This window comes from Thermobia domestica, chromosome 6 (assembly GCF_964235325.1).
Source record: "Thermobia domestica chromosome 6, izTheDome1.hap1.1, whole genome shotgun sequence".
In the NCBI taxonomy this organism is placed as follows: domain Eukaryota; kingdom Metazoa; phylum Arthropoda; class Insecta; order Zygentoma; family Lepismatidae; genus Thermobia; species Thermobia domestica.
Genome location: NC_137459.1, coordinates 199,701,800 through 199,724,872, shown reverse-complemented (window position 1 = coordinate 199,724,872; position 23,073 = coordinate 199,701,800). Strand labels below are relative to the sequence as shown.

The 23,073-nt window shown below is 38.6% G+C and overlaps 2 protein-coding genes across 2 annotated transcripts in view; both read left to right on the top strand.

Moving 5' to 3' along the window:
- LOC145688399 (ribonucleoprotein PTB-binding 1-like) overlaps positions 1-23,073 on the top strand; it is a 455,234-nt gene that overhangs the window by 373,926 nt on the left and 58,235 nt on the right. The window lies entirely within an intron of this gene.
- LOC145688551 (uncharacterized) lies at positions 17,869-19,879 on the top strand. Its single transcript, XM_081762946.1, has one exon. It carries the CDS (start codon positions 18,110-18,112, stop codon positions 19,877-19,879), a length of 1,770 nt encoding a protein of 589 aa, XP_081619072.1. The 5' UTR covers positions 17,869-18,109.

The window sequence follows — 23,073 nt, the reverse complement described above, 5'->3', positions numbered from 1 at the left end:
GGTGCGAGGTCGTAAGCCGAGCAAAGGCAGTTTGTGGGGGCGTAGTCCCCGGATGGGCAGATTCAGGAAATATGAAAAGCAAATTCACAAAATTCACTGTTGATTCAAAGGCCGATAGATAAGAAATGCGAGACCGTAGGCCGTGCAAACTCGGGAGTCTGGGGGCGGAGCCCAAAGTTAGCCAAAGGCTTAGTCTACATTATATAGTTAAATGTTACTACTGCTACAATATAGTGTACACATTTTAGTAAATATTGTGTATTTGTGTGTGATAAATTAATTAATTAAATGTGTCGATAATAATTTGGCGAATTACAGAGCCCTTGCAATATTTTCTTTGATAGGAGCCACTTTTATAGTTACAAATGCTTCTAGACTTAATTTTGGAAGTTTTTTTTTTAATTAACATACGTACTATTATGCACCGAAGAATTGGACCAATTTTCCCTTTCAACCTTGCATGCGCCGCAAATGATTTAAGCATGTGTGTCCCTGGTTACATAATAAAACAGTTTTGCAATCCTAATTATTGTTGTTTTCTGTACAAAAATTCATTTAAATATTACCTTGACCAGTAAGAAAAACAACGTACAAAACAATGGTGAATATATGTGTCTAGTAAATAAATATAAGTCGTCCTGGCTGACTGATCAACGCTCTGGTAACACCACTTAAGCTACAAAAATGATTTTAAGTTTTACGTCCCACTCTTATACCGCCTAGGCTAAAGTAGACGGTGATGATGAGACGTGAATGAATAAAGTGGGAGAACTCTACAAAACCCACGCACGCGGTGTTAGTCCACCACAAAGCGCACTGGGCAAGAGCTGGGATCGAACCAAGTACCCCGTGCACTAGAGGGGAACGCTCTACCACTGAGCCACCGCGATCTCCACTTCAAGTGTGGACAGGGAATAGGATTTGTGATAAAGGTCCCACTAAGGAAGGAGGTTTGGAAATTCGACGGGGAAGAGCAATTGTTATATTAAAATGTCCATATCTCAGAATATCTGAATGTTCATGAAATTGTGCATTTGGACGTTTCATTTAAAATAACTAGACACGTCTTTCAGATTTTTTTATATTTCACCTAGAAGGGAAGAAAAGGGGTGAGAAGGGAAAAGGGTGGGAATTACAATTATTATCTATCCATATTTCGGCATCCTTTAAGGTTAAAGACATGCAGTTTCGTATTTTGACTTCTCATTTAAAATAATTATACAAGTGTTTCACAGTTTTTTTTATTTGCCTAGAAAGAAAGAGAAAAAAAGTACGGGTTGTAGTTATTAAAATAACATGTCCTTCTTTCGAAATGCCTTCAGAGTAAGACATGTTAATTAAAGAAGTGTTTAAGCAGTTTTTGACGTTTGCTTTAGAAGGGAAGAAAAAGACAGAAAGAAAAAGGTTGGGAGTTGAAATTCTTATATGATGGCCATATTCAAAATCTCTTAAGATAAGGGATATGCTAGGGATCTAAGAAGTGCAGGGCTATAGGCTAAGCAAACGCTGAAGTCTGGAGACTGTCTGCAGCTAGCCGAATGCTAATTTATAAACATGATTAACTGTGTAAAAATAGTCTTTTTGTCTTAATTAGGTATATGCTAAAAATTATTTTTCAGAATGTGTTTATACATGGTTTCCGGAGTGTTAATTATTTCACTTCCCCCGTTCTCACTTAGTATTATTTTACAACGTACATTCGTAGGTTTTTTTTTTTTTTTTTTTTTTTTTTTTTTTTTTTTTTTTTTTTTTTTACACGTTCCACGATGATGCCGTGCGAATCTAGGGAACCAGTAAAACATATACCAAGATGTATAACTTCTAACACGGGAGGGTCTCACAAGTTGTCGTTAAAATCTGATTGCCACATAGCACATTGCTATGGACCAGAAGGATGGGAGCTGCGGGGATTCAAAATTTGAATATCCAAAGAATTATATCATGGAATTATGTGCGTTTAAAGTAAATATCTTGAAAACCGTTAAAGCAATCAAAACAAAACTTGTACAATATAATGAGAACAAAATGCCCTATCGAAAACCATAAACAGTGTTGCCAACTCAGCATAAAAATATTTTATTATAAATAGCACCATATACAAGTTTACAGAGATTTGAAATGCACTATTATCACTAAACATAACAGTGAAGTGTAGTGGTACAGTGTTGCACATTATTGGAGCTACATGTGCTGAAAATGTACAGTGGAGAAGTCGGATATGTGGGAACAAAGGGTATTAAGGAATGCATTAGAAAAAGTTAGTTTTGCAATATACTTCTGTAGCCCCGATGAATAAGTAGACAACTCGCGAAAACAAAATGACACACACGAGGAAAGAAACACTTGTATTCTAATTCTGTAAACTGGTTCTCCAGGTTATCTTATCAATATTTGGAAGAGTACTTTCTTGGTTTGTGTCTTTCGTGTTAAGTGACATATTCTTTTACTTCCTCTCCCACATACAATATGATTATGTTTGTACACTGTAATATTACCATATTCGCATTGGAAATATAATTATTTTTATAACTACTTCATTTCATTTTTAGTCGAACCGGACAGCAGTATGGTCTAGAAGGGTAGATAACAAACATATTAGGCATCGCGGGTTCCAATCCCGCCTCAGGCATCTTTTTGTTGTACTTTTCACCTTACATTTCATTATCTTTCTCTTTCATAGTGATTCGGATCCCACTTTGCACTCATATAGCTTCGAAGCTGACACAGGACGAAAAAATGGCATCACTCAATTTAGTTTTTCAAATGCATCAATATTTTGACATTGCTGACATTTTGCTATGTTATACTATCGGTGTTATGCATTTGAACTAAATTCATAGTATGACACCCAGATTCCTTTATTACCATCTGTTGCCACATATCAGACTTCTCCATTGTACATTTTCAGCACATGTAGCTTCAATAGTGTGCAACACTGTACTATTACACTTCACTGTTATGTTTAGTGATAATAGTGCATTTTAAATCTGTGCAAATTTGTGTATCGTGCTATTTATAATAATATTTTATGCTGAGTTGGCAACACTGTTTATGGTTTTCAATAGGGTATTTTGTTCTCATTATATTGTGCAACTTTTGTTTTGATTGCTTTAATGGTTTTCAAGCAGGGGCGTCATTAGGGAGGACAGGGAGGGGCAATTGCCCCCCCCCCCCCTGAGTTTGAGATTTATATAGATTTTTTTAAAAGAATAGTAGTAGTAGTAAATCAGTGAAAAACGAGAGATTTTGCTTAAATCAAGGGATCTTGCCCCGCCCCAAGCAAAATCTGAAATGACACTCCTGTTTTCAAGATATTTACTTTAAACGCACATAATTCCATGATATAATTCTTTGGATATTCAAATTTTGAATCCCCGTAGCTCATATCCTTCTGGTCCATAGCAACTTAAATTTTGCTCATGTTCATTTCTCATGATGCTCTATCAGATGTGCTATGTGGCAATAAGATTTTAGCGACAACTTGTGGGACCCTCCCGTGTAAGCACTTGATAAAATGGTTAGACAACCAAAACAGCATAGTGACAGTATGATTTCATAACTTCACTTACTCGCCACAAATAGTACTTGTGGTACTTGAATAAGCCACAAGAAGTTTTAAAAAGCAAAAAGTTCAGTTCCTTTAAATCTTGCTATTTATGAACGGAAATCTATTCTAAAACGCCTTTTTTTTCACTTCTGCGCATTAGTATTTATTACAAACTATGCTATGCATAAGTGTCGGAAGTCTTATATAACGGCTTTGCCGTCCGTCGATTAGTATCAGAGTCAAAACAGTAAGGGCTATCAAGAAGCCTTTTTTTTTTCTATCGATTCAGCGTCACAAGAATAGGTTCCATCTTCTCTGCTAACCCTCTATTCAAACCGGAAGTAATTCAGATTAGTCAGTTCTGTTTCAACCTTTATCCTCATAGAACAAAAAAGTAAGGCATAGCGAGTAATAACTTTTTGACATGAATTCAGCATTCGAGGAACAGATTCTAGTTGATCCTAATAATCTATTGCAACCAAGTTACAAATGTACTCTTTGAAGTTTTACTATTTGAGTTCCCATACTTTTGAAGTCTACTGTAGTTTTACACTCTAAAACGAAATTCGCTTGTTTATTATTATTATTTTGTCAATTTCCTACCTTTTTTCTTGATATATCAAGTTTTTCTTGTTGCTTCCACAGTCGAATGAAATTTTCAGTGGGAGAAAGTCCAAATGTGCCTCGGTAGTTCTATTACCATACTCTTTAGCATATATTTAACAACGTTAAGCTTCAAGATATTTTACACGAAAACAATTTGCCAGCTATCCTAGATTGCGAAGTTCCTTCGTAAAATGCACAAAGTAAAATTGGACGTTGTATTATTTGACGAAATCAGCACTTCCTACAATAGTCACGGTACTTTATTTTCTGCCTAATAATACTTTACTGTTCGTTTGTTTACACAAAATCCTCAATAATTGCTTTCGTTGCAATAGTAAGCTTTAACTAATTCGATTCTGATGTTGCATGGTAATACCGGTAATTCGTAGAAGGATGACATTGTTGTTTCCAGGAATAGCACTTTTAACGCATAAATGTACAATATAAGAATTATAAACATACGGAAATAGTACTATTCACATCCTTAGTTTTCTTTTTTAAAATACTGGCCAAAAGGTGCGCATTATATATGACAAAATACGGTACTTTATTCTTGTCATTATTTTTATTCTTTGGTTTTTCTTTTCTTAAAACTTTCCTTAAAAAAACTCTTCATAATACACCAATTTTCTTGATAAATTTGTAATATTCCTTTTCATGTTTGTAAATAAAAGTTTGGTACTTGGGAAAATGTTATTACTAAAAAGTCTCAAAGAACTTACTAGTCGTCATTCCGTTAGTTGGCATGTCACTAGTACCCCATCTATAGACCTCGTGTGTATGAAGTACTTGAATATTTTATTTCGCTGTAAAAATATACAAAGGTTCTTTGGATTTTGTGGTCGCATTCACTTGTTCTTGAATTAGTGTTTGCGGTCATACACTGTGGTGGCAAGCCATGTCAACAGAAAAAAAATCGTATCCCAATTTCATCAGCGAGATTCTGGAGACTAATGAATAACCCATCTTTTCATACTTTTTTCATGCTTATATCAAACACAGTTTGACTTGTATTGTGAATCACGGGAACACTCGCAATATTGTGGAGGATAGTGATCTGACATGATTAAATAAATCCGAACCTAGTTTATTAAAATAATTACAATAATAATAATAGTAGTAATAATAAAGTCATTTTCTAGCATACGATTATGGATTAAAATAACAGAGGTAATCTTATTAGTAGGATAACCAACCATACGATTGAACTGACTTAAATAGGCGTAATGATAATCACGATTTTCATATGTGGTAGCGAGCACGCATTCTAGATGTGGTTTAGTAGTTAGGAGTTACTGAAAACTCTTTCTCGGTGATCCTGTATTAAGCACAGGTCCCCTATTTAGAATTGTACACAGCTAATTGCATCAACACATCATGTAATTCTACGCTCTTTTGACGACCGCTTCCGTACAGGCCGAGCATATATGACCAAGCATTAGCATTACCCTTCATAAAGATCCTTTGTATTTCAGTTGCACGTATGTTTTCTTCTCTGTCCACGGTGAGTGAGAATGGAATCATCGGAGCTCACAGAGGACAAAAGAGCAGGTGCGATTTACTACAGCAGTGCACTCATTCTCTGAATAATGTGAACAGTGAGGCATTCTCACCTAATAGGAAGATATGAAATACTCTTTAGATTAAGAAGAAAATGGACACCGCTAAAAAAAAAAAAAAAAAAAAAAAAAAAAAAAAAAAAAAAAAAGCAAAGCAAATAGTTGAAGTAAGATTTGAAACTTTCCTGGCGGCGTATATTATAAAGTTCTTCTCGGGCAATCAGCCAGGTGAAAACTGGTGGATAGGCCAACGTTTCGAGAGCTGTCATCGTTCTCGTCATCAGGGCAATTATGTAGAGATCAGTGGATATAAGTAATATATACTCTGGGCTGGAGAAAATGCTGGTTCCTGATTGGCTGAAAATGCTGGTTCCTGATTGGCTGGTTCAATCTGAAAAACTGGAGCTGTGATTGGCTGGCTAAGTTCCGCAGTCCGTGCTATTCAGATAACCCTCAGCCAATCAATAGCACGGACTGCGGAACTTAGCCAGCCAATCACAGCTCCAGTTTTTCAGATTGAACCAGCCAATCAGGAACCAGCATTTTCAGCCAATCAGGAACCAGCATTTTCTCCAGCCCAGAGTATATATTACTTATATCCGCTGATCTCTACATAATTGCCCTGATGACGAGAACGATGACAGCTCTCGAAACGTTGGCCTATCCACCAGTTTTCACCTGGCTGATTGCCCGAGAAGAACTTTATAATAAAGCAAATAGTTGTCTATAGTAGGAGTATGCACAAAATCCATCTTGATTAGTCTCTTGACGGCAGTTCAGTTTGCATTTGCGATAAAACATTCAGTATTCAGTGGTTGTTTCATACAATTAAATTCATTACCCGACATGACACCCAAAAGATGAGCCTTGGCTGTTGCTTGATGCTACTTACCAATACACAGACTGCATCATGTCCAAATACGGACTTCCAAATGTTGGAGTTAGTAACAGTCCGGTGGACTGTTAGACTTCCAAATTGGAGTCCTCTTTGGCAACATGTACATCTTCAACCTACTGTTACAGGTGGTACAATTTGTCACCGAATGCTGCGAGTATCTGTTGTTTGGTTGCTGGGCTGCGTGGCCATTTCTTTAAATTTAATTGTAGGAAATATCACACATTTTCCGTAGGATTCATGTACGGGGATTGTCCGAGCCACGACAGAGCTTTAACTCCATTTTGCTACTCGAGCGGGTGGTCAGCTTTACCTTATGGCATGGTGTTCTATCATCCGTAAATTGCGTGGCATAACATTCATGTTTCAAAACAGGTACTACGATTGCCTTCCTAAATTGTATCCCACACTTTGATGTTTATGCCACCTTAGCACGGTGGAATTGTTGTATGTCCATCTCTTCTACACCCACGGTCCAAGAATTTGTAAAATAGGTTCCATCGGGAAATAGAACATGGTTCCTGAAGTGTGATGATTTGTTATGTATCTACAATATGTTACTTTTGGTTTTGAAATCGAGGCTTCCTTTTTGACGACGTGTAGGTGAATTCCCGCACTATGTAAACACTGCTTCATGGTTCGTGCTGATTTGTCGATTTTGGCTGCGATGTAATTTTCAGCTTTGGATGTCTGAGTCTCAGCACTTTCGACGACAATACGTTTCAACCGTATTGTTGGTGTCAGTCTACCCCCAATATTGGATCCACTAAGGTTTTCCATTATGTTTGAACTGCATTATAATTATGCAAACAGTTACTCCCAGAGTATACATACAGTGGATAAAAAAAGTATTTGGACAGCTAGAGCTACGATGAAAACACAAGTAAATACCATATATGCAAGTCAGTATAGACCAAAAGATTATTGGAGTATTAACACCAGAGTTATGATAGTTTTGTCGCCTACTGAATACTGCCATGTACCCCATATGACAGCCGTGAGTGAAGGAAAAAGGAATAGGTAGGTAGGAGGGTAGCAAAAAAAGTATTTGGACAGCGTTCTGATCGGGAACAAATCACGCAAAAATTGGAGCAGAAGAGTTGCTTCAGTACATCTGGGTAGTCTAGAAAGTAGAGTGAGGCAGTTCGTAGCTGCTGAAGACGAAACCAGTACCATGGGGAGAAAACAGAGAGAGACAACTTTAGAGGAACGAAAGTAGATTGTGAAATTGTATGGAGAAGGTAAAAGTTACCGAGAATTTGGCCGTATAGTGGACAAGTTACCTTCCACTATTGGTTATATTATAAAGAAACACAAAACAGAAAGAAATACTACAAAATAAGCCGCGAACAGGCCGACCAAGGAAATTAAATCCCCGACAAGAAAAGTACATCATTAGAACATGTGAAGAAAAATCCACGAACAAGTGCAAGACAGGTCGCCACATCACTCGCCCAGGACATGCAAGTCAATGTTACACCTCAAACAGTAAGAAATACACTTGAAACAGCAGGTTTTCGAAGATGTACAGCAAGAAAAAAAACATACATTTGTCAGACAAACAGAAAGAAAAGACTAGAATTCCCAAAGAAGTACCAAAATGAACATGTGGACTTTTGGCACAACGTGATTTTCACAGATGAAACTAAAATCAACTCATTTGGAAGTGATGGATACCAACATGTGTGGCGAAAGAAGAATAAAGCATTCGGAAAACAGAATATCGTTCCAAGAGTTAAATATGACAGCTGTTCATTGATGATGTGGGGGTGTGTAAATGCTAATGGAGTGGGAAATATCCACGTGATTGATGGTATTATGACTGCGAGAGTGTATTTGGAAATCTTACAATCAAACTTAAAGGATAGCGCGCAAAAACTTGGCTTGGATGATAAGTGGATGTTCCAACTAAAGAAAAATATCCGTAAACGCAACCCTACCAGCAGACAACAGTTGATTCAGTATGTTCGACAGGAATGGGCAAACTTTTATTCCGCCATTTGTTGTAAATACATCAATTCAATGCAAAACGTCTTCAAGCAGTCTTCGCTGCTAAAGGGTATCAGACAAAGTACTGAGAGGTCCTTGTTTTCATTTCATAGATTTTTATGTTCATTTTTCGTTGTGTCCAAATACTTTTTTTTTGTTCTACTGTCAACTGTTCTTATCTTTCGTTCGATATTATACTGTATAATTTTCAGATTTGTTAATAAGTATACATGCAAATAAAAGATTGTATTTGCCCCTTGTTTCCAACATACAATCCAATCTATTATCTTGTTATGTACGCTGCGAAGTAACGGCTCTTTTGTTTTTGCGCGAGGTGTCCAAATACTTTTTTTTACCCACTGTACATCATCACTGATAATGCGCCGACTTCTACCAATGCCCCATTATGTGACTTTGAGCAACCTGTTTCGTGCTTCTCACAACTATGTCCGCGAGACATTATGCCACTTATACTGGATAACTACACTCCCACGTACGTCATATTTATCGGACGTTCACATTGGATCGATGTTTCCAGGAAATCGTATTGCTCTGCGGGCGTCTGTTTGCATACGTAAGAGTATTGTGGTGAATGGGTGGATGATCTGTTCTGCGGCAAGTTCTGTCGCTTCTGTGTTCAATTCACCCAATACTACCTAAATGTGGTAGTTCCGTTACGCCGTGAACTTGTGTAAGAACAAAGTGAACACAGAACCTCCACAGAGCGTCATAAGGGCGTCTATGCTATACGAGTTCAAACTGGGTTCAAACGCCGCCGCGGCGGGACGAAAGATATGCCAGGCCTTTGGTGAGGGTGTCGTGACTACGCGGACTGTGCAGCGGTGGTTTAACCCTGGGTTTTTGGGATATTTTTAGACTTTCAGTCAAGCAGCTACTGCATTGTCACTGTTTACCTTAGGATCATGGTTCATACCTCATTCTCTTTAGAACAGAGCAGGCTTTCAAGTGGTATCAGTTACATGCCCATACCATATACCAGGAGAGGGAAAAATTGAGAGAAAATTTTCGGAAAATTTTTTGGTCATAATTTGGGCCCCTCTGGAACGGTCCTGTGTGAACGTAGAGATCTGAAAAAATCGGATGAATACTACTCGGTAGACTAAATGTGTATACCAAATCTCAAGCTTCTATCTTGAATTGTAAGAGCGGGAAAATATTTATCAATAATCACAATGCCCCAGATTACCGCAAAAGACCCTGATCTCAGGTAAAAAAATTTCCTAAGACATCCATATTCATCCTAGAATCATGGTTTGTCGATCATTCTCTTTAGAATAGAACTGCCTTTCAAACTGTACCATTCACATGCCTCCATCGTGTATCTGAGGCGGGAAAATCGCGAAGAAAAGTATTTTTTGGTTAAAATACCCCTTTTTTAAACTTTCTGCCCCTCTGGACCCCCTGTTTTAACCCAGAGATCTGAAAAATCTGATACATACTACTCGGTGGACTGAATGTTTGTGCAAAATTTCAATCTTCTAGGTACAAAAGTAAGCCCGCCAAAAAATATTGAAAATAGGCCTAACAAACGAAAATATACTTTTTAGTTTAGTTCTGATATCATCACCTCCTATGTCTCGAAGCAGGTAGGCGTGAAGCCATACGTAACGTGTTCTACAATGCCTCTAGACTTGAAAAGAAAAAACGGACGAAAAAGCTCAAATAGGAGAGTTATAACAAAGTACCATAAAACACCCGTGTGGTACAATCCGTGCGGCAAAAAAACTGCAACATGAGGATGTAAGCTTATTGTAAAACTACGCCTAACAGCACAGGGAATGAACATAACGTCTAAGTGGAACGAATCACGCCAGAATAAACCTCGGCCTCCTCCCGTGCACACTTATTTTGGAGCAAAAGACTTTGTCATTTCACAATAAACTTACATGCTCATGTTGCAGGTTTTCTGCCGCGGATTGTACAAATTGTACCAAAGTTCTTAAAGGGGTTAACAAGTTTAAGGACGGAGACAAAACACTCGAAGACGCACCACGTGTCGGAAAACCAACACGTGTACAAAATGAAGATCTTCAGGCAGTAATTAAGGCAAACAGTGCCAAACATGTGAGAAACTAAGACTACAATTCAGTATGAGTGGAGAAACAATTCGGAAGCACCTTCATCAACTTGAAGAACTAAAAGTTGGGTCGATTTATTCCACATGATTTGACTCTGGGCCAGAAGGCAACGTGAGCAGACATCTGTGTTACTTTGTTGTCTCTTCTGAGGAAGGAGCCATATCTGGACAGGGTGTTGACATATGATGAAAAGTGGGTCCTGTATGAAGCTCCACGGTGCTATCGTCATTGATTACCATCCCATGAACCGGTTCCAAAACAGCCGAAACCAGCAATGCACCAGAAGAAGGTCCTCCTGTGTGTTTGTTGGACTGCTCTCAGCATTGTGCATCGGGAACTGCTACCAGCTGGTCAGAGCATCAATGCAACTATGTACTGTCAGCAGTTGAGCTGTATTCAAGAAAAACTAAAATCTCTGGAGCCAGCACTACTGAATTGCAAAGGGATCCTCCTGTTACAGGACAACGCTAGGCCCCACTAGGCTAGGATGACCCGGGGCACAATTCTACGCCTTGGATGGGAAACACTATTGCATCCGCCATACTCCCCGGATATTGCACCATCCGATAATAACCTGTTCCATTTCTTGAGCAATCACCTTACAGGACACCAGTTCAAATCCCTAGTAGAGGTGCAAAAATGCACTTGATACCTTCTTCGTTTCACGGCCTACTAAGTTCAATCGCGATGGAATCCGTGGTCTTCCGGAACGTGGGTAGAAGGTCGTCGATGCTGATGGGGAATATTTTTGATTTTCCAGGTATGTCTTAGATGACATATTGATGTTCGAAGGTGGTGGGTGAAAACGCGACAGAACTTTCTTGATTACCTTTTATATCTCATTTGTGTAACGCAGCTAAACAAGCTATGCCAGTATGGTAGTAGGGTGGCTAGTTCTATTTCCTTGCGGTATAAGAATATATGAAAGCTGAAATTTAGAGTACCATAGGAAGCGTAGAACTAATTGAGAATTTGAATTGGAGACACCATTTACACAGGAATTGACTGTTTTCATTATACAAATATTCACTTTGCCTTCACACTTCAGCACTCCTCCGATATAAGGCACTTTTCGCTTCCTGTGGAGAACCAGGTTCGATTCTTGGTAGGGACACATGTTCCTATCCCACATTAAAATATAGGTCCAGGTCTCATATAGCCTCTTTGCTGAAAGGTATGGTAAACTGAAAATCAAATTTTTATTTCCTGTAAGCCATTGTATAAAAGCGGAAAATGTTATTGCTAATTGTGTTCACTACGAGAAAAATAAACGATTTGTTAATGTCACCTACTAGAAATACATGTCTGTCACGCTTAATCCATACTTGTCACTGCGCTTTAACGCACCAAATTCCCTTTAAAATTAGTGAGGTAACTTACGATTCTTAAACATGGATATTTGAATGGAGCCTATCTACTTTCTCATTATTAAACCTCTGGGACTTCTTTGCTGTCATGTCCTGCGTGGAAGTTAATTTCTCAAACTTTCATTAGTTTTTGTCTTTCACCCGATCGAAGAAATAACTTTTAAAAAAAATCCTTGTTTGTAAGTTCCCTTTTCAATCATCTAACTCTGAAATAGTTTCATTTGTTTTATTGTTTTTAGAATACTGTATATCCTCGTCTTGACAAACCATGTTTTGGGTGTAGTAAAATTATCGAAGTTGAAATTTTTGGTGTACCAGAGGCTGAACAATTTAGACAGGTTACACAATCATCTTAGCTAGAACAATGGATGTAAAAGTAATTATTGTGATCGAGTCTGCAAATCCATGTGGTTTACAGGTAGCTAATCTTGTAAACAGTAATTTCAAGTTTTGCTTGGAGGCGGGTGGAAGGGAGTAGTTTCAGGTTTTTCATTAGTTTAGTATATCTCATTAGTGCATTTTAATCTATCTAATAGTATTCATTAGTCCATTAGTAATGTTTTATATCTCCCACGACGGGGATTGCCACACCCTGCAGCATCAAATGACCCCCTGCTTTTGAGTACGCGCCTTTGGCGTGGGAGCCCTGGGTTCGATTCCCGGCGGGAGCTCATGTGGTTAGGATTCTACGTTAATCAGTAGGTCCACGTCTCATATAGCCTCGCTGCTGAACGGGACCTAAAAACTCAATCACCTCATCCCCTGCTTTTGCTCTACTTAGATTTGACGTATAATTCAATAACGTGTAAGCCGTAGTTTATTATACAGCACTGCAAGTTTATTATACAGTATGTCCATAAAGTTAAGCAATTGGGAATTCTGTCGCGTATTATCATACCTTTTGACTCAAAAAACAAAATAGAGACATTATTACTGTAACTTGGCTTAACGTTATCCATGTAGATGTTACTTAGAGTTGATCAAGGACAAATTATTTGACATTAACTCAATATTGAATGAAACTGATTGAAAGGTACAAATTTAAGATAGTTAAAAAAGACAGACCATTCATGAAGAATAGTATGAAACCGTGAATGATAATTCATAATATAAGTGGGTATCATGCATTACCATTTATTGAATTTACCAAAGAACGGCTACGTTCTGTTCATTGACAGTTTTGCGAAGTAGTGAGAACGTATTTACGAAATGCGTTGCTTTTTAATTTTGGCACCTGACAACACTGTCAGTCTACAGTAGCCATCGTACATTCATACATATTAATCATGTGAGTTCCGAATGAAAACAAGAAATTAAAATTTTTACCAAAAAGGAAAAAGTACTTACATCTAGCATCTCTGCTGCTTGGAGAGAATCAAAAATTGCTTTTTATTAGCTGTTTGAAGTAGCTTCCGCGTTCTTCTAAGTATAAGTTAACGTACTTAATCGTGTACTGTGAAACTTTTTGAAAATCTCCCTGGTAATTGCCTCAACTTGTGCTACAATGTTCCTTTTAGTTCCACTATTGCTCTGAGGTTATTTTTGTATAATTTTCAAGTACTCCCATAGGAAAGAAAAAAAATTAATATTAAATGTGGAGAGGGAGCGAGGAGGTTTTGTTCTTTTAATATTAAATGGTTACAAAAATATATCGTAACATGTATAACGTTCCATTGAAAGTGTTACACTTACGTTTTGTTGCACCTAACACTTTTCTCATATAGAGGGTGTTTCAAAACAACACTGACAACGTTTGGGAGATAATTCCTGACACCAAGATAAGTCAAAAACTATAGACCAACCTGGTTGCACAAATGCTTCCTTTCGTAACTATACGCTGCCGAAGACATGGAAAAATAAAATTTGAAGGTCCATAGGTCCAAAACTATGGAACCTACCGTAGTCGGGTTAAGACTTCACTTAGGAACTAGTACCTGCTCTATCCAAATATAAAAGTTTCATAATCCTGCTATATTTCTGTAACAATGTTTATAGAGGTAGTTGGTGAATACTTCCAATTATGTGCCCATAGCCAAACTCCCTCTATAAAAATTGTTTCGTGAGATCTTTAAGCTTCTGAAACATGTATTTTTGGATAGCGCACATATTAGTTCCTAAGGGAAGTCTTGACCCGACTACGGTGGGTCCCATATTTTTGGAGCAATGGACCTTTTAAAATTCATTTTTTCGTGTTTTCAGTATCCTATAACTCCGAAAGGAAGCATTTGTACACTCAGTTTGGTTTATACTTTCTATCTTATCTTGGTGTCAGGAAAAATCTCCCAAACTTTGTCGGTGTTGTTTTGAAACACCCTGCATTATATATATAATAATGCAGGGTGTTTCAAAACAACACCGGCAACGTTTGGGAGATTTTTCCTGGCACCAAGATGAGATAAAAAGTCCATATGAACCTATTGCGAAAAGTGCGTAGTTTCAGAGATAGGGCTGTCCAAAATCGGAAAAATGCTAAATTTCAACAGGCCCTATTTCGAATTCCAAAAACTGTGGATAGTGGTTGTGAACGTCACATGATCTGCGTTATAAGATGATTTGCATATTTAAATTTTTCGTGAAATTATGAATAATATTTCAATTTAATTAGGAATTTGCATATAAAGAATTTTGAGATTTAAATAATTATCAGCGGGAGCATATAACTTTTATTAATATTTCTATGTATATTTATGGTTTATTGTGTTATGTAAATGAATAGTAATGAACAACAGGGCAGGACTTAAGCGAGAAGCAATGAGAATTTGATATTAATGAATATTAACTTCGAAGAAGATAGCAAATTCAATAGGTTAGATACGCTAGTTTGCCTGCACAGAGGCAGAGAAAAAAAAACTTAAAGAAAGCATGTGTGCTTAACGGAGCGTTGGACTCCCACGTTGTAGACGATTTTTGGAATCAATGTAACCATCTTCATAAGGATAGAAAACCTATGAGATTCAGGTTTTGCTTAGATGGATAGCCAGTCTCATTTCTTAGTGTTATTATAGGTAGTAGCATACACTATCACTACCGAGACACAGATCCTACGGAGACAATACTTGAAAAACCATAAAATTTTTAGCGTATCGATGTGAGAATGTAGGATACAAAGAGGTGCTATTTTTTTTAGACACTCCCCTTTTTAGCATGTTTGACTCTTGAAGCGTCCTTTTGCCAACGGAACATTCGCAAAGCAAGAAAAGTTGACAATTTCAAAATTATGGACAAGTCCACTTGAGTTAGAGGGGCAGCTGTCTAGAACGTTGTTGGTAATGGTTCCATGACATCCGCTAGATGTCTCTGTAAAAATATAGTTATCGTCTGCACCGCTGATATGATTTGATTGATAATATGTGTTATGTTATGTAAATAAACTTTCTGGGTGTCCCCGTAGTATTAGACATATGTAGTTCGATATATATATTTTGTTTTGTCAAATTGGCTTGTACTAATACCAGTTTTAGGCCTAGTTAATGGTTATGGAAGGTATGCAGAGAAACCAACACATACCTCAGTTTTTTTTTTTAATCTAGCAGAGAATGCAATACTGCTGCAAAAGAGAAGCGAACTTCCTATCAATGCTATAAGGTTTATTATCATGTGCCAGGCTACTTCAGCCTTATTTAGAGTCATTTATTTTGTTTATATTTTGCATAGTTCATTTAAATTGTTTAATTAACATCATTACTTTGTTCAGAAACCAAATCCTTCAATGCATCCGTTTCTGTAATTCACCATATTCAAATGTCACTTGTTCAAGCAGTTCCTGGTGTCGCCGATAGGTGGTGTCACCTGACAAAGGTGTTTAAGTAAACAGGTCAAGTGACGAAGTTTAAATAATGTTGGTGTTTGTGTTAATATTTCTCGTAATTACGGCACAGTGTGTGTGCGTAACAGATACTAAATTGAAGCTTGATTAATAAGCAATTTAACAAACATAGTGACAGACAACGATGCGATTGGAGTGATAGACAAAGTGGAAAAGAACATGAAAAAGTGTGTTTTTTTTTAAGTTATTTAGGTCACTGGAAACTCACAGGTGAGGGAGGCACCTTCACCCCTATTCCAGTGGAGCGGGCTATTTTGGTTCGGCCCAACCCAGCAGTTGAAAGAAACAATGAAACTGCAGAGGAATATAACAGTACTCGGGACAACCAGAAGGACAGTTCTTCCTGAATCGCGAGACAGTGCATATCGAACGCTGCAAGTCGTAATCGTGTTGACCGTCAGCTATTTGGAACTCTGTGCCATTCAGAGTTGTGTTTACAAGAATAGTGCGTTAGTCACAAACTTATATTTTGTGCGTGTGTGCTGTGGAATGGGCAATCATAGCTAGTTTACTTTCAGTATTTCCTCGTTTTCTCCGGACTAACATTCTCGTGGTGGAATGGGAGAGTAGGAGATACCTATTATATTTATAGAAGTGTGTTTTCACAAAAGTGATATGAGACAAAGTGCGACATATATCACCATTTACTAGTGGGAAGAGACAAAGCTTTACATTATATTTCGTAAAGTGCTTCGCACCAGTACTAATTTTGTGCCATGTCTACGTCACACGCTATATCACTTGTTCACGCTACTAACAGTGAAATCGAAAGCGAGTAACATTCTTAGTGAAGAAAACGCATTCCCGTGTTCTGTAGGAAATCTCCAATGCTATCGTATAGCATAGTTTAATTAAAACCCATTAAATACAAGAACTGAGCTATTTTTGCTTGTATTAAGTAGGCGGGTTTTGAACCAGAGAACTCAGCGTGTCTGATGATGTTAGGCTAGCGAGAACTCTCTTCGTATACAAATATAATCACTAGTGTTATCGCACCAAGCGCTACCCTTTTGAACCGCCAGCGATGAGACGGGAATCCCAAGGCAGAGGAAACATGACGATTAGCGGAACCTAACAGCACGACAGAAGAAGGAAAGGGACATGGTCCACAACTTTGGGAGAAACACTACTAGGCAGTGCATTGATTAGTGTAAGCAGAGACACTTCAAGAAAGAAGATCGTGGCGTGATAAATACAAAAGTGCACAAACAATAATAATTGCGAGCTCAAAGTGTGAAAAAGAAATATTAAAAAGAAATTTTTTTTTAGGTCTCTTAGCGAGACCGCGCGCGCGAGTGCTTTTGTAAATATAATTTCTGTGTGCCTCTGGAATTACGGAAGTGGTGCATTAAAGCAGGATTACCACTGGAATGTTGACTTCTTTTATTGTTGCAGTTGGCCGCAAGGTAATGTGTTACCCTTTTGTCTTTCTTGTTTGTTTTTCAGGCCGGGAGCTGGGTCTATCAATGGATCGTAATTGCGATGAGAATATTTTGGGTATCTTTCGCATACAGGATGGGTGTTAAAACCATATTAACCTGTAAATTAGAGTTTCATGTTTAGCAGGAATCTTATTTATTTTTTTTAAAGTTTTTAATTTTATTCATTCTAAGACTCTACCGACTGACTAAATTCACTAAATTAACTTTGTGGCAGGAGGTTACAGTAATTTAAAGTCAATATCAGTTTAAATATTAAGATTCCTCCCACATTTGCATTTTTGCATATTAATGATTTTGGTAATTTATTCAGATTATGCAAACTCACAGTCCTCTCGCTCACAAAGAACTTGGCTGCCTTGCGCGTGGGGCACGACACACACACCATCCTGGATGTATGTTTTGTTTTAGAAATGTCCTTTGCTAAAATTTGCTTTTGATGGTAAATCTTGTGGCAAGGGAATTAAAGTAAAGTCTTGTTTTCTTTTTCATTTCCTGGTCAGTAAAGAATGTTGCCACAAGAAATGAAAGATACCCAACGTTTTTACGATATTTAGTGCAAGCCAGACGCGGGTAGCAGTAGATGTGTTTTTCTTTCAGGTTGTCGCGCTGCCATCCAGAAAGTTTATTATTTCTGTGTGTATTATTGTTGTGTTATATGCATTTATTTTGTTGAAGTGTATTGCCAAATTTTAAACCTTTTGGAGGGGAATAACATTTAGCGAATCAAGTTTAGGCATTTTAGAGAACCTAGTTAATTATTTAGAGTTCATAATCACTTGATGGTAGTAACGCGAAGTCAAGCTAGAGCGATGGAAGGCTTTGTAGGCGACAACATTATTGACGATCAATTCGCGCAAGTAATGGAATTTCCATCGGAGTCTCAGGACACCGGAAGCGATTCAGTAGGAAATGTAAACACCTCTCTCCAGGAAGTAGTTCCGCCTGGAGAAGGTACCGCTAGTAATGAGAGGGCTAATGAATCGGAGCAGGTTAGGGAACCGGTTCCCAGCACCTCAGCGCAAGTCACATCTGTATCTGACCCGTGTCTCGCGTCACTTTTTCATATGTTAAAAGAAATGGCAGAAAAACAGGAGAAATCATTAAATGACATTTCGAATAAGTTGGAAACTCAAGAAAAGAAGCAGGATAAATCACTTTTAGAGATTGCGAATAAGCTTGAAAACCAGGAAAAGAGTCATGAAAGATCGTTGTCAGAAATTTCAAGTAAATTAGAAAATCAAGAAAAGACGCATAAGAGAACGTTATCGGAATTAGCAAGTAGGCAGGAGAACGCTAGCAGAACCATGCTAGATAGGTTAGAGGCTGTTCAAGAGCAGATCACTGCCAGTTTCCGGCATGAGATGCTCCAAAATGTGACAGAGCTAGAAGCAAGGATCGATTCCTCAGCGGAAGCTCTGGAATCCAAGATAACAGCATCCTGCCAGGAACTAAAATCATCAGTTGAGGCAACAGAGAATAAAATTAGTGAATTAGAGGCTCACACTGAAAGCAGGATAGGCGAGATATCTGAGGTCCTTGGTTCAGACCTCGCTCAGGTCTCTCGAGATGTCAACCATTTACGTGGTGACATGGAGAGAGTGGGGGAGAATGTAGCCGCCGTCTCTACTGAAATAGATAGAGTAAAAGCAACAGTAGATAGCTCAGTGGGCCACTTACAATCTAAGTTGCGTAGAGCAGAACTGAGATGGGAGGAACAGCTGGAACTGTTAAAGGAGTCGGTGCGAGAAAACAGTTCCAGTTGTCAAAACACAGCCTCTGTCTCGCATGAGAGAATCGAAACGCCGGTCGCTGGACCGAGCCATGCGGGACAGTTCCCTGAGCTTCCCAGGCGTGAGAACTCAGACGAGCAGGCTGCCCCTCCCCTTCAAAACATAAACGTCAGCAGTAGCAATAATAGTGTGGCGAATTGTCAGGTAGCGTCGGCCTTAGGGCTATTACATCGAGATCTGTCACTTCCTGTTTTTACAGGAGTTGAATCAGAAATACAGGCCCATAATTTTCTAGTAGAGCTAGATAACTATTTCGATTTAACGGGTGTACCAGAAGAGAGACGGTTGGCCTTTTCCTCCCACTGCTTCCGTGGCATCTCACGCCAGTGGATGCAGGTGACTTTGAAGAAATGCGCTAATTACCAAGATCTCGTTAGACATTTCAAGAACGCCTATCTTAGCGAGGAGAAACTTGCTAATCTCCGTGCCTCTATTTTGACGTCACGCTTCGAGACACGGGGAAGCAAGAAACCGACAGAATACTTGTTGGAATTACTGCATACCAACAGTATTCTCGACCCCCCGTTACCTCCCCAGGTACTTTTGCGAGTTCTTCCACGGCAATTGCCATTCTCCATCTATAGATGTATTGTGTCATCTAAACCGCGATCTATAGATGAATTGTTGAACATTGTTGGTGAGCTTCAGTCTACCTATCAGCCACCAAGTAACAACAACAGTAGGAGGGGAATAAATACACTGACTGTAGAGGAAGAAGAAGAAGATGTAGGACGATCTCCCCCCCCCACGAAACAGTAGGCCGAGTAACCCCACCAGAGACAGGAGGTTCCACAGGGACAATGGGCCTTATTATAATAGGGGTTCACGAAGAGGCAATGGAAGCAGAAATAACAATACCGTCAAATGGGGTGAATAGAAACATGGGGGTGAATAGAAACAAAACTCCCAGATTAGTTTTGTATTTATCTGGACGATAAATTAATCAAGAAAACTGAAATTTCTTAACATAGTCTTATACGGCTAAAGTGTCCAGGGCAGAGACAAAATGTTTTACTGAGTTGGGAACACTGAGGTAGACGGCAGTAGCATTAATGTGTTACTGAAATCTTACACGGTATTTTAGCGCTCCTTAAACTTTCTTGGTAAGTATGACATTTTCATATTTGTTGCATTTGAGCATATGCCTATTTTGTAGTTTGTTGTTTCATTTACTGACGTTCATAGTAAAAGTTTTCCTTTTGTAAATTATTTTTAATCAAAATTTAACTTTACTGGGTTATTGTTATGATTTTTAATTAGTGGGGTGAATAGAAACACTTCTTGGGAAATTCTTGAAATTTTTCAAGGACTGGAAAATTCTTGAGGAGCAGAAAAAAGGACCTGATAGGAATGTATCACCTATCTCTAAGAACAAATTTCCAAGTCTTCTGAAAAAAAAAAGTGTGAAACTGAAGGAGGAAAATATCAGGGCTGGATTTGAAAAGTGTGGAATTTTCCCCCTTTGTCGAGACCAAAAACTGAGGATGTTGTCAAAAAAAGACAATGAACGAGAAGAAACAGAACAGCAAAAGTCATGTCAGACTGTAAACCGTTCCCTTATGGATCTTCTCAGGAGCATGAGAGAAGATGAAAAAATTAAATACGGGAAGAAGAGAGTATGAATAGATGTTTCTGGTAAGAGTTTTGGTTTGTTTTCTGAAAATGATACATTTTCATCAAATCACAACGAAACTCAACCTACCTTTGTATTATCGGAAGAGGAGAAAGACAACACTCCAGAAGACAACATTCCAGACGATCACGAACTAGATGATGGTTTTCTAAAGCTGGTGATTTTGCTGTGGTAAAATGAGAAGCTAAAACTCGATGAGACTATTCAGCACCCAAGTGCGAAAATGGGAACATGATGCATATGTGGGAGTGTTTTATAAGAGAGCACATAAACAATGAAATTTTCAGAACGAAACTGTTGGGTTTTATTAGGAGTTCGTCAGCACACTTTAAGTATATGATAACTTTCGGGCCCCTTCGTGGCTAAGCGGTTAGCGTACGCGCCTTTTTCGTGGGAGACCCGGGTTCGATTCCCGGCGGGAGCTCATGTAGTTCTGATTCTACGTTAATCAGTAGGTCCACGTCTCACACAGCCTCGCTGCTGAACGGGACGTAAACCTCAAAATCAACTCAACTCATGATAAGTTTCCCTGATGATTTCAGTGGTTTAAATCTTATTCAAATATCATCAAAACTATATGGTCGTTTATACCTATATTGTGCATTGTATTGTTTTATAAGTTTGTAACTTATGTAATACTGGTCTTATTGAACTAATATCTTGCAGGTATCAAATAAATCGTTCGTTTCAACAAATACGCTGTTTCTTTTTTACCTTTCCAATAGTATAAAAGAAACAACAATGAAAATAAAGTAATTGTTTCTATTCACCCCATGGGTAGGGGTGAATAGAAACATTAAGAAAAATCAAGGTGAAGAAAAGTGGAGTTGATAAATTAATATGACGTTTACTGAAATTCATTAGCATATTAAGACCTTTCTTTTGGAATAATCTGATACGCGAAATCTTTAACATTACCAGACTTATATTCTCATATAGCCAAAAATGTGTTTCTATTCACCCCATTTGACGGTAACAATGGCAATTGGCGTTCGAGAAATTCCAATGGTCAGGAGCGTGACACTGGAGATTCTCGAACGAGAAATCAAAACAATCGAGGACAACGACGTGGAAGGAATAGGGGTCGTGCACAAACTCGCAATAATAATAATAGAAATAGTGACTATGCTGCGGAGGTTAATGAGCTCCGAGTTCATAACGATAGGACTGAACAGTCCCCGAGACAAGTCTCGTCTCGTGGGAATTCACGCGCGAACAGCCCTGGAACTAGTCAACGCCACTGAGAACTGTCCGCATGTTCTCAGAGCGGTGACTTGAATACTGGAGTACTGAATATTCAGGAGCAACCGGCGAAATGTATTTCTGAGGATATGCGTAATTGTGTTATTGCATGCAACAATGTTGTAGAAGAAAAAGAAGAAAGTAGTGAGACATTTGTAAAGACTTTAGAGACACTTGAGAATGGGGATTGTGAAACCTGTAGACGTATAATTAGCACGACACATTTCGATCGTGAAGGAAATAACGACATTCGTCATCCCGAAATTATGCTTTTACAGAGAAATGGGGACAAAATTAAAATAAACAAAAAGTTGTTTGACGAGACGAATGCGATTTTTAGGAACCTTTTAGATAGTTCGACCGAAAAGCTACCCAATAACAATTTAGTAACACTTCCGGAGGTAGAAGTAGGTCTATTTAGTAGCAAAATTCTGGCATTATTGGACAGTGGCGCGAGCATCTCGGCTATCTCACAGCAATGTTGGGAAGAAATACGCAAGCGAGACCCCCCACCAGCGTTCATTAAGTCAGCGAACATTAGAGTCAGTTCAGCGTTCGGTCGCGCCGTCACTTCGATCATCGGCCAAGTATTGTTAGAACTTGTGATTGCAGAAAAGGAGTACTATACTTCGGCAATAGTAGTGAAAGGGCTGAACCGTGAACTCATTTTGGGTTCACAGTTCTTTGTAGAAAGTAGAGCGATCCTAGATTATGAGAGAAACGTCCTTTCGCTTAACCATCCCCACCATATAGAAGTTTCTTTTCGAGACATCGAAATAGAGGAAGAAGACCTTTTCATAAGAAAATTATCCTGGGAGTTCGAAGAGGATGTGGTTGATTGTGAGAATCCCACACTTAGTAGTATGTGCGTGTCGAGGAGAGGACCGCTGACTACAGAGCAGTTCGAGCGAGCGTCAGCAGGCGGAGGCCACCAGGGAGAGTTGGCTACCCTGCGCAGCCAGTTGGACGATGGGAAGTTCCCAACTGCAGCCGAACTTGCAAACGTCGTTTACTCGCCACAGGAATGGGCGAAGGTTCGAACCCAGGCTACCCCAGAAGAAATCAGAGATCATGTCGA

Excerpts from the sequence above, each read along its gene's own strand:
- LOC145688551 (XM_081762946.1), top strand. The coding sequence starts at position 18,110 with ATGGTAGTAACGCGAAGTCAAGCTAGAGCGATGGAAGGCTTTGTAGGC.